A 10,509-nucleotide genomic window follows, 5' to 3' on the forward strand; every position below is an offset into this window, starting at 1 on the left:
AGATGGCACTGGTTGGATTTTCAAGTATTAAAGACATTCAAATTCCATAAAAATGAGAAAATTTCTACAAACTTCTTTTTGGTAGCTTGCCATATTTTCTTTCACCTGGCTTAATTATCTTAATCCCAGCAACTGCTTTGTCACATTGTCAAGCATTTTGGGCCTGACAACTGCTATTTAAAATCAAATTCTGCTCTTCTCTGCAATATTGTACATATCTGATAGGAACCCTTCTATAAGGCATGCTATACAATATGGCATTGGTCCCACTCAGTCAGAAATCTAATTGACTTGTTTAGTGTGTGTATTTTGCAAGGTAACCAACAGAGCAATACTTACCATATGAATGAAAAGTAATTACCTCTGCTGAGAAAATAAAGCCATGACACAGCTTCCACAATACTGACACCACAAGCCTGCATGCATCAGTGCTAGAGGAACTCCATAGCCAATAAAATGCCCATAAGGAAATGGATGTGAAATCAGATTAGTTAAAAAAAAATAAAAACAGACCAACCCTGCAGTACTCTGCTTTATCACAGTTTGGGAGGGGGAAAAATATATATATAAAAAAGAAGTAGATTCAGTGCTTCATTCCACACAAGAGGATAACCAATAGGAACAGAAACAGAAGGTTTGGGACACATGAGTTTATGTGGATCATATGACCTCAGTATTGATCACATGTTATTTACATGTGCTTGAAAAACAGTCACACACATGTGAATCACATGTGAATAAGTAAGATTGGATCCTAAAGTCATGAGAGCTGCTTGAAACTCCATGTGTGAAATCCATAGGCACAATCTTTAAAACCATGTGAGCTTTTAATGGGTGTGGAGGATCAAGGTAAAGAGTCCAGGCTGTTACATAAAAGGCTCAATATCTCTTTTACTTGCTTGGCACTGGCACCATGCCTGCACCAGCCATGCAACATGAAGCAACAGCAAGAGAAACCAATGTAACATCATCAGAGCTCCTCTCCCACTTGCAGAAAGACCAAGCTATTCCATTGGTCATTTATTCTAATGAATGCAGCTGGGCAAATACACCCACCTTTTGCCCACCTGCTTTTTATCCTTTTTTTTGCTTCTTGGTCTCCACAAGAGGCAGAATTGCCTGGCTGCTGTGTGAGCAATTTCTCCCCCTTTCCCCATGGTTCCCACGGGGCTCGGCATGAGATAGTGCTGAGCAACAGGCACAGCTTCCCCTGTTCTGCCATGGTGGACAGAGAACTCACCACTCTTTGTAGGCACAAGCTGAACCACACACCTCTCCTGATAGCCAAGGTTCAGAGCTAAGTTGGAGAGATTGGAAGCTATTTCATACCTTTCTCCCACAGGTGTGAAAAAACTTTTCCATTTTTGTCTATTGTTGAGTGTAGCTTAGTTTGGACTTTCAGAAGGATAAATGGATGCTAATGCAGAGGGCTGAGGGCCATCTGGGTATACGGTTTGTATCCAAGGTTTCTAGCTAAAGCCAAGTAACCTCTGGTGTTTCCCAGGCTTATGTTCATTGGCCCCAGGTGATGTTCCATGCTGACTTCTGTGCATCCTACATCTGAATGTTTACCTGTCTATTGCCCACCTAGATTTTTATCCTGATAAGTCCCTATAAAGTATCAAGAGATACATTAGTGGATCTTAACTAAAATTCCAGGTACAAAGATTACTGGTTTGCTGTGTATTTGGTTCTGTTATGCCATTCCAGGAGGTGCCATGAAGCTGGGTTCAGTGGATGTTGATTCAGGACCCAGCAGGTGGCTTGAAAGGGATGTCTTGGGTTGTTGAAGAGTCATGACAAGGTGGACACTAAAAGACAGGGCAGATGGATGTGACTTTGCTCATCCCTGGGGCTTATGCAAAACAATGGGGAAAAGGAAGGGTTTTCCAGACCAGGATGTCAAAATGCAAATGCTCCAGTAGCTTGCAGGAGCACTCAGAGGGCTTTGTACATCTAAAATACCTTCATCAAAGCCACAGGAATCTCCCACTCCTTCAGCTGCAATAATTGTGCTTTTGCTCAAAAAACAACAAAACCTAGGAACAAATTCTGCTACCACCTTGCCCTGCCTTTGCAAGGGACTGGTTAGTTCTCAAACCAAGGGTATTTTTTCATGCTGGGTAGCATCACCCACGTACTGGTACCCGTCTCCTTCAGGGCTCTAAGTTGATGGGCTCAGCACTTCATTGCTGAGCTTCAGGTCTTGCCTGAATAAAAGCAGCCCAGTATTTGGTGTGAAAGCTCAACTTCTGGAGCCACCACCTACTCCAAGAACAGTTCATCTTTTATCGAGACTGCAACAGCTTGAGGTGCCAACACCCTGCCCTGCCAACCAGGCCCAGTCATGCAGAGTAAAAGAAATGACCAACCCTACGGGAAACCAGGAAAATTTGGCCTCAGTGCCTTTCAGCCGAGGAGGATAAATAATGAAAAAAGAGAATGATAGACATGGTGCCACGTTTGAGAGGAACAGACAGGAAGGTGCCTGGTTGCTGCAGCAACAAGACATATTTCAGAAATATGGGGTTTTTCTTCCTCTTTTCACTTGCCAATCTACCCCCCACATCAGCACTCTGCTGCTGCGGGAGACGAGTGCTGACATTTACACTCCCACTAACAAGCTGGCTTGGTGATGGGAAGCTCCACGGGAGAGCATCTGGTGTCACAGAGCCTGAGCAGAGCAGAGGAAAGGATCTTCTCAATCAATCAGCATATTTTGTGCTTTTTTACTATGATAAGTGTTATTAGGGCAGGAGCACGCACAGAAAAATCAGGCAAAGCCTCGGCGGGGCGTGCGGTTTCCTGCACTTCGTGTTGGTCTTGTCCTGCAACTGATGGGAGAAAAGAGATGCTGCTTCCACCCAGAGAATGTCTCTGTGTGTCCTGCTGGGAGAGAGAGTGAAAGAAAAGGGAAAAGAAAAAGGACAGTATGCACAAAAACTCAAGTGACACTACAGAAGCAGGTTCACTTTTTCTGGCTCACGATAGCAGGTGTGGCATCGGCCATGCCCCAACAGTTTGGGTTTTTTCAGTACCCCCCTGAAGCTGTCCCTGTCTTTAGTTACTTGGGAGAGACCTTGGTATGGTGGCAGAGGTGAAATTCAGGCTATTCTCCCTCCCAGGAAGTTTGCACACCACTGGGCTTCACTTTGCTTTCCTTCACCTTCTGATAAGGAAATTTTCACTTCACTCATATTGTCCCAATAATATTAATAATATTAGTAATAACAGTAATAGTAATAACAGTAATAATAAATTGACTACAAAGTAAAAGCATGAAAAATACAACAGCTTTGAAATTATTTTTATGAGATAGTGGTGCAGGCAACTACTTTCATCTTTTTCTCACTCATCAATATGCTGCTGATATCAGGGGGAAAGTGGAAGCTAAGGACAAGCAACCTTTCCTAGCTGCCAGACTGCTCTGACACTGCAGCTGGCTGAGGAGATGCCCTGTTGGACCATGATCCCCAAACTGGAGATGGAAATACAAGAATACTGTAGCAAATAAAACTTGAAATTTGTCTATTCCTATGCCCAGCAGAGCCAAGGAAGCCAGGTTTCCTAAGGATCTGTGGCTGCAAGTCAAAGACCCATGTGGAGTCTCTTCTGCCTTATGTGGATTGCAATCATCTATTTGAGTGAGAGCATTAATAGGTTTTCTCTTCTTCACAGTGTCATTCTTTTTCACAAAGCTTGGAGGTCCCTGGTGTCTCGGAGAACTCCACTCTTCCATCAAATCAAGCTGCAAATACACGCTGAAAATTATGCATAAGACACAAATAGGCTGTTTCACCTCCTTGCCTGTCCCCACGCTTCCCTCTGAGCTAATCAGCCACTTTTCAATAAGGAGGCAGGCTAGAAGTTTAGGGTGTCAAGGAGGGCAGCCCACCCCTAGTGTCTTTGTCCCTCCCTGAAGCTGATGCAGCCTCCTTGGACTGAATTTGAAGAGGGAAAGTACCTGATGTGCAGTAACCCAGTTTTCAGAGTAATTGCACTGCTTTTTGAAATCTTCACTAAGAAACTCCTTACATCTTTCAGCTGGTGCTTAAAAGTATAACCAGTAAGCTGCAGTGAAGAGATGGCTGAACAAAGGTATAGTCAAGCCTGAGGGAAAAAATGCATTAAGGCAGATTATAAAAGAGCAGATAAATAATCCTTCAAATATGGGAACGGCAGAAATGAGGAGGATATTTGCAGAAAACTCTTACTACAGAAAGCACACAGGAAAGCATCTGCAAGATTACAGAGTAACCCTTGTGTGAAGGTCAACCAAGGGAGAAACCAAACTCACCCACCAGTGGTGACCATCAGTGGAACACAAACAATGACAGCAGCAAATCTCTTGTCAGCAATGTCACTCAGTGAAGCATGGAAAATGAGATCACTGGTGGAGTTTTTTCCAGCGACCAAAACTTTGCAGGGGTCACCCCTAACTTGACCACAGAATATTTCAGTAGAGGGTTCAGGATGGAAAGTTCCTCCCTGTGGCACTGGAGCCTTTGGCAAGAGCTCCAGCTGGGCAGAAGCTTTGAGGCTCATGTGGACTGTGGGGCCAGATGAAGGACCAGTACATCCTCACCTGAAAGACAATCAAAACCTTCTTTGCTTGTATTGGTGTTTGGCTTTGGACCCTTTCAATATTGCTCCATTATAGTTTACTGCTTCTTCAATCCTTGCCTTTCCCCCAAAATGCGGATTGCTTCTTGTAAAATCTGCCAAGCAAATGAAGTGAATCAACTGTCCTACAAGGGCAAGGAACAAGCTGTGCCACCCACCAGTCCACGTGTCCATGGAGAAGTGGAGAACACCAAGAACTGTGCAGAAACTTCATTCCTAACTACAGATATTGCTACAGGCATAAATGTTATTCTTTAACTGCGTGGCTGCATTTCAAATGATCCACGTGCAATTTTTCCTCCCACATCCAGGGAGTGGGGCTGTCAAGGCTGGTCAGACCCTTGACACTGCAGCAGATTTGCCCTGAGGAACCTGTACCAGCAAATAGTTATCAAGTTGATACTGCAGAGCAGCTGCAAGCATGAAGCAGGGGACCTCTGTCTAGTTGCAGCATAAAGTTGTGTCCTAGAAACAGGAGCCTCATACACAGAGCTGAGCCAAACTTTTGGGTCCTCCTGCTGCCCAGATTATCCCAACACCCTAACTCCACCTGAGCAGCATGGAGAAGAAGGTTTTGATATCTGCACTAAGTGCCAAGGTTAGATGTGGGAACTTGGTTTCCCTAGCAGTGAAATGAATCTTTCTGAGACTCGTCTCTTCCCCAGAGAGCCATGACAATTCATTAGGCAATTGTAAAATCAGAATGTAGGTGCTGACTGTGAGCTGTGGTCCATTAATAGCCCTATTTATTGCCAAGCAAATAATTAGCTTAGACATGCATCAACGGGTCTTGATTGCATATGAAATAACTGTTGTATTACACAGAAATAAAATGAGTTTTTGAGGACAGTTTAGGTGTCACCTCAACCTCAGTATTGAAGAGGAAAATTAAAAAAAAAAAAAAAAAAAAAAAAAAAAAAAAAAAAAAAAAAAGAGAGAGAAAAAACCCCCAACCATTTTGATGTGTTGCTCGGCAACAGAATTTGCGGGGGAAACAATCTAGGAATGAAGGAATGAGCATTTCCAAGAGAACAGGTTATTTCAGGAGAGACATCAGGGACAAGCAAATGTCACAGAGGCGGAGAACAGGTTTTTTCCTCCTTTAATCAATAATTTAAACTAGGCATTTTGGGTAAAAAAACCCACTTAAGTTAGCTGATTTAGAAATGGAGATCCCAAACCTTTATAAAATCACAGTGCTGAAGAAATTATTGTTTGTGTGAGGGAAACATTAAGATTTACTAGACAATGAATTAAAAATTGAGAATGCTCTTAGAAATATCACCTGTTCATTTAAAGAGGAAAATGATGTAATGCCAACATTGCTATATTGTGCAGCATCCCTCCCAGAGCAATCTCATATTAATTTTGTTGTTCTCCCTCCCATTTGCCCCCCCTCCCTTCTTTCTCTTCTAGGACAAGACGAGTGCACTGAGCCTCAGCAATGTGGCAGGGGTTTTCTATATCCTCATCGGTGGGCTCGGACTAGCCATGCTGGTTGCCTTAATCGAGTTTTGTTACAAGTCCAGAAGTGAATCAAAGCGGATGAAGGTGGCAACCCATTTCCCAGCCTTTCACACCTTCTCTCTGATCCTACCCCACCTCCAAAGCTGCCTTCAGAGACGGATGCAGCCAAGACCATGGGTGGAAAGCCAAGACATAGGGATAATGACATGGCTGGGTTACTCAACTTGCTAGGAGGGAATATGAGCATCAGAGCAAGCTAAGAGAGGGGCAGTAAGGCCATAGTGGGGAGCTGATGCAAGATCAGAGACATGGCATAATGCTAGTTCAAAATCCAGATCTAGAGCAAAATCTTAGCATAAACAGGGACACGTTGCAGTTCCTGAAAATTAACAAAAGCAGACTGGCATTATGTGTGCAGCATGGATGAAGTGTGCAGGGCTTGGTGGGGAACAGCTGTTATTGCAGTGAGAAAATGATCCCCTAACCCAAGCAGTTAACCAGAAGATAAAGCTGGAGTAAGAGAGGTGACGAATCAGATCCTGTTGTCCCTTTGCTGGCACCCTGCTGGCAACCATTTGTAGGTTGGCAATAATGATACATGCTCAGAGTGTTGTTACCCTGGGACAGATGATGTGGGTCTTCTAATTAAGAATTATGTGTCCTGTTAAAGAGAAATTGGCCTCAGATGCTTCCCGTAATCTTTTTTGTTTTGGGGAGGGGGTGTTCTCCACCCTGTCATGGTCTTGCAGAAGCTCAGTTCCTGTGACTCAGGAGATTTGTTTTAGCTCTAAATTCTCATGAACCTAAATTTCAGTGTGGTGTCAAGAGTGAATTATATTTGAGAGCCCTGGGGATGTGCATCTAATGCATCAGCTGTGTAAGAAGTATATCTGTACTCAGATGAGTAGCAGAGGTGATCCCTCAGACAGATACCATTGTGTGCAAGGGTGCAGCAGGATCTGTACTGGAAAATTAGAATATCCCTTTACTTTCTCATTTTGACCTCTCCCATGAGCATGGAAATTGGTATTAATATCTGAAGTATTCAGTGAGTTTTATAAAACTTTTTCCCTTCCCTGAGACTTACCCAGAATCAAAAGGAAAATAAGCAATCAGTTCTATGGGTTTTATGTCACCATTTCACAACACGTTTAATGTTTTGTCAGCAATAATAACATTTCTAATTCCATGAAAATATGCAAAAGCTCTTTTCCCATTGAGGTGCAGAAAACTCTGTAGGCAATAAGAGATATATTGAGCACAGGGGTAAGATAATGTGGGCAATTAATGTCCCTGAATACACAAAAATTAAATTTTAATTGCTGTCTGCACTGTAAGGAGAGCTGTGTCACAAATACACTGTGAGGGAGGATCAGAAGGCAACAACTCCATAGTTTTTGTCTTAAGGATCTTCTGCCCTGCTGTTCCCTTCCCTGTGTTACTTGAAATAACCCAATAACTCACGTCAGTGGTAGCTGGCACTGCTCTTGCCATGCTAAAACCATCCACTACAGGAACAGATCCCAGTGTTAACATCTGGGCTAAGGTTGTTGATTTGTGTGTGTCCCACCATGAATGTCTGTCCCACAAAACTATTCAGCAGAGTCCAGGCATTTGCCCAGAAGGATGGGTCAGATCCCCCCTCTAAACCCAACCTCTGCTCAGCAAGGTCCTACAGACCCCTTGGGTGAGCTGCAGGTCCTGCTGGCACAGGAGACTGGTCTGTGCCTGGCAAGGCACTAAGTTGACTCTTTCTGAACAGCTGTTTCAAATTTATCTGTTCTGGATAATTCTTTCCCAAGATATTCCAGACCAGAAATGATGATACTTCCCCTAGAGAACACAAAGAAACCAAACTGACTTCGTATTTTAGCTAAATTGTTCGAAACCCGTGGTTTCCTTAGATGTCTGAAAAGAAAGGTTTTGGATGGGATCTGGAGCAGGAAGATGAGGTTTAGTTTCCTGGATTAGGTTTGTATTTCCTGGTTACCTCAGCCATTGCTGCAGACAAAACCAGGCACGTGCTCAGCTCCTCACATGAGGAAAGTTAAACATATGCTTGCAGTGAGTCAGAGTCCAGGGTACAGAGCTGTACTGGAGTAGTAATAGCAGATTTATGGGGGAAGTGTGTGTAATGCCTCTGCTCAGATCCAGGATGACTGTTCTTATGTTGTAGAGTTCAAACAGTTTTTGCATATGGCACATATGCTTTATACCCCAAAATACTGCTGCAACCTTGAATTTTGAATGTGGAAGAGGTGCGAATTGACAGAGGAGAAGCAGCGGGGACATGCAGAAAGTGAGAGTCTGAATGGAGACAAGGAGGGAGAGAACAGTGGCAGAAAGGCAGCACTGGTTTATATTGTAATTTCTCCAACATTGCTAAGGACAGGGGGAGACCCCCCCGTCCTTCCTAAAAAGGGTTTTTGTTTAATCCCACAGCAATCAATCAACGAAGCCATACGGACATCAACCCTTCCCAGGCCGGCTGCAGCGGGAGGCAGTGGAGAAAACGGACGTGTGGTCAGCCACGATTTCCCCAAATCCATGCAGACGATCCCGTGCATGAGCCACAGCACTGGCATGTCCCTGGGAGCCACAGGATTATAATTGGCCTTTTGACCCATTGCCTGGGTGAGAGAAGGGGCGACCCAACTCCACCCCCTCCAGAGCCAAAACCAAACCCAACACCACCAAGACAAATGACTATGACAGAAGGGACAATTGGCTGGATCTTCTCAAGGAAATCAAATCTATTTCCCTTTTTATTTGCAAACAGATCCACTGGCAAGAGAACAGAAATAGGTCTGTACTGCAATAAGGAGAGCGTAATGGGATTTAACAGACTCGTGAACCATCCCTGATCAAAGAACCACTGGAACACTAATGAGGACTATGCCATTTTGTTTTAACTTGGTTGTTAATAAGTCTTAGTGTGTGCAATATATATATTTTTTCTTACTAATTCCTGTGGTGTCAGGGTAACATCAGCCCTTTCCCCCTTTCCCTGCTCAGTCCTTCAATCTGGTTTAGTTTGGGATGCAAACCATGATGTCTGAGCTACTAACAGCAAAAAAGAAAATCTGATAAATGGCAAGTTGAACTCCCTGCAGGGCACCAGCGTTGACCCCTTTTGTCTGTCATGATTCTGCCTTCCATTGTTCTGTTGTGAACTCGGACTGTGGAGTTATGGCAACAAGGCAGACAGAGCTGCAAACTGCTCTCCCTGCTACAGGAAGGACTCAATGGGAGAAAGAACCTGAGCAAAACCATGAGGCTGTTGTACAGGGGCCAAGTTATAAGTGAGTTTAGAAACCCCAGGTAATCTAAGGACAAAGTGGTCATTCTTCCAGAGAAGAGCAATGGCAGTTCAAGAGAAAAATGGTGTGCCTGGAATGGAAAGGCTACACGGATGGCAGACCAGAGAAGATGGTTGGTCTAAGATCATGGTTGGCTGCCGTTTATGGAAAGGAGAAAGGAAATGCTGCATTCCCCTCATATGCAACTCTTCTGCCTAGGTTATTGGGAGCTAGTAAGCAATTGTGAACCATTTCTTCATTGCTTAGCTTGTGTGTGTGCTCCCTTTTTGGTGATCACTTAAGGGAACCACCCTGAGCCAGGAACAGACCATCTCAAGACGAGTTCTAAATGGCTGCCTATTAACCAGTAAAACATGCTAGAAGTCATGGGGCTGCAATGGGAATATCTCTGCCTTTTCACTCTAAAATCCCTGTATGGTCATTTTTCTAATTAAGAGGGACATATTGTAGACAGTGGGCCAGAATGGCTTCCTGGAAGGAACTGCTGAAGCAAACCAAGGAGACCCTACAAGCACTTCATCCACTTGTCCATGACATTCAACAGCATCAGGGCTTGTCAAACTCAGCTGTCCCATCAATTTGTGGCCTGTCTGGGTACAAAGCCAAAAGTAGCAGACTCCCATTCATGTGTCCTTATTGAGTGGGAAGCATCCAGAACCCAGGAGAGCAGGTTGCTGATCCCAGACTTGGTGTTGCAGAAATCCACACTGCCAGACAGGCAGATGGAAGTTCAGCCACAGGCGTGGAGATCAAAGGGGCAGGGATGGTTTTCCAGAACCACACAAAAGGTTCATTCTGTGAATCACTGGCATGGGTAGAAAAATGCTTCCCACCTTGGTGGACCTGAGATACCTCCCCAGAAGTGAAGGATTCTCAGGGGAGCAACTGGAGAGAGAAAATACCTGCAGGGTGGGCACCACAGTGAACCTACTTATCCTTGTCCCATCACACAGGTCCATTACTGGTGGCAAATAAAGTTCAAAGCTTCTCACAGAACCCAGCAAATATCTGTCTGGGGACTGAGCTGCTATTGGAGTGTTCTGAGCTGCTTTTTCTCTCTCTTTTTTTTTTTTTTTCCCTATTTTAGTTACTTTTTATT

At 44.1% G+C, this 10,509-nt stretch overlaps 1 protein-coding gene across 5 annotated transcripts in view; it reads left to right on the plus strand.

Moving 5' to 3' along the window:
• GRIA1 (glutamate ionotropic receptor AMPA type subunit 1) overlaps positions 1–8,955 on the plus strand; it is a 114,316-nt gene extending 105,361 nt beyond the window's left edge. For 4 of the 5 annotated variants that reach the window (XM_008501629.2, XM_008501621.2, XM_030458964.1 and 1 more), the window contains 2 exons: positions 6,040–6,174; positions 8,512–8,955. In XM_008501629.2, coding sequence (XP_008499851.2) covers positions 6,040–6,174; positions 8,512–8,700 — 324 coding nt within the window. In that variant the 3' untranslated portion in view covers positions 8,701–8,955. The remainder of the gene's footprint in view (positions 1–6,039; positions 6,175–8,511) is intronic. The other variant, XM_030458963.1, reaches the window with a different exon arrangement.
• The last annotated feature ends 1,554 nt before the right edge of the window (positions 8,956–10,509 follow it).

This window comes from Calypte anna, chromosome 13 (assembly GCF_003957555.1).
Source record: "Calypte anna isolate BGI_N300 chromosome 13, bCalAnn1_v1.p, whole genome shotgun sequence".
Lineage (NCBI taxonomy): Eukaryota > Metazoa > Chordata > Aves > Apodiformes > Trochilidae > Calypte > Calypte anna.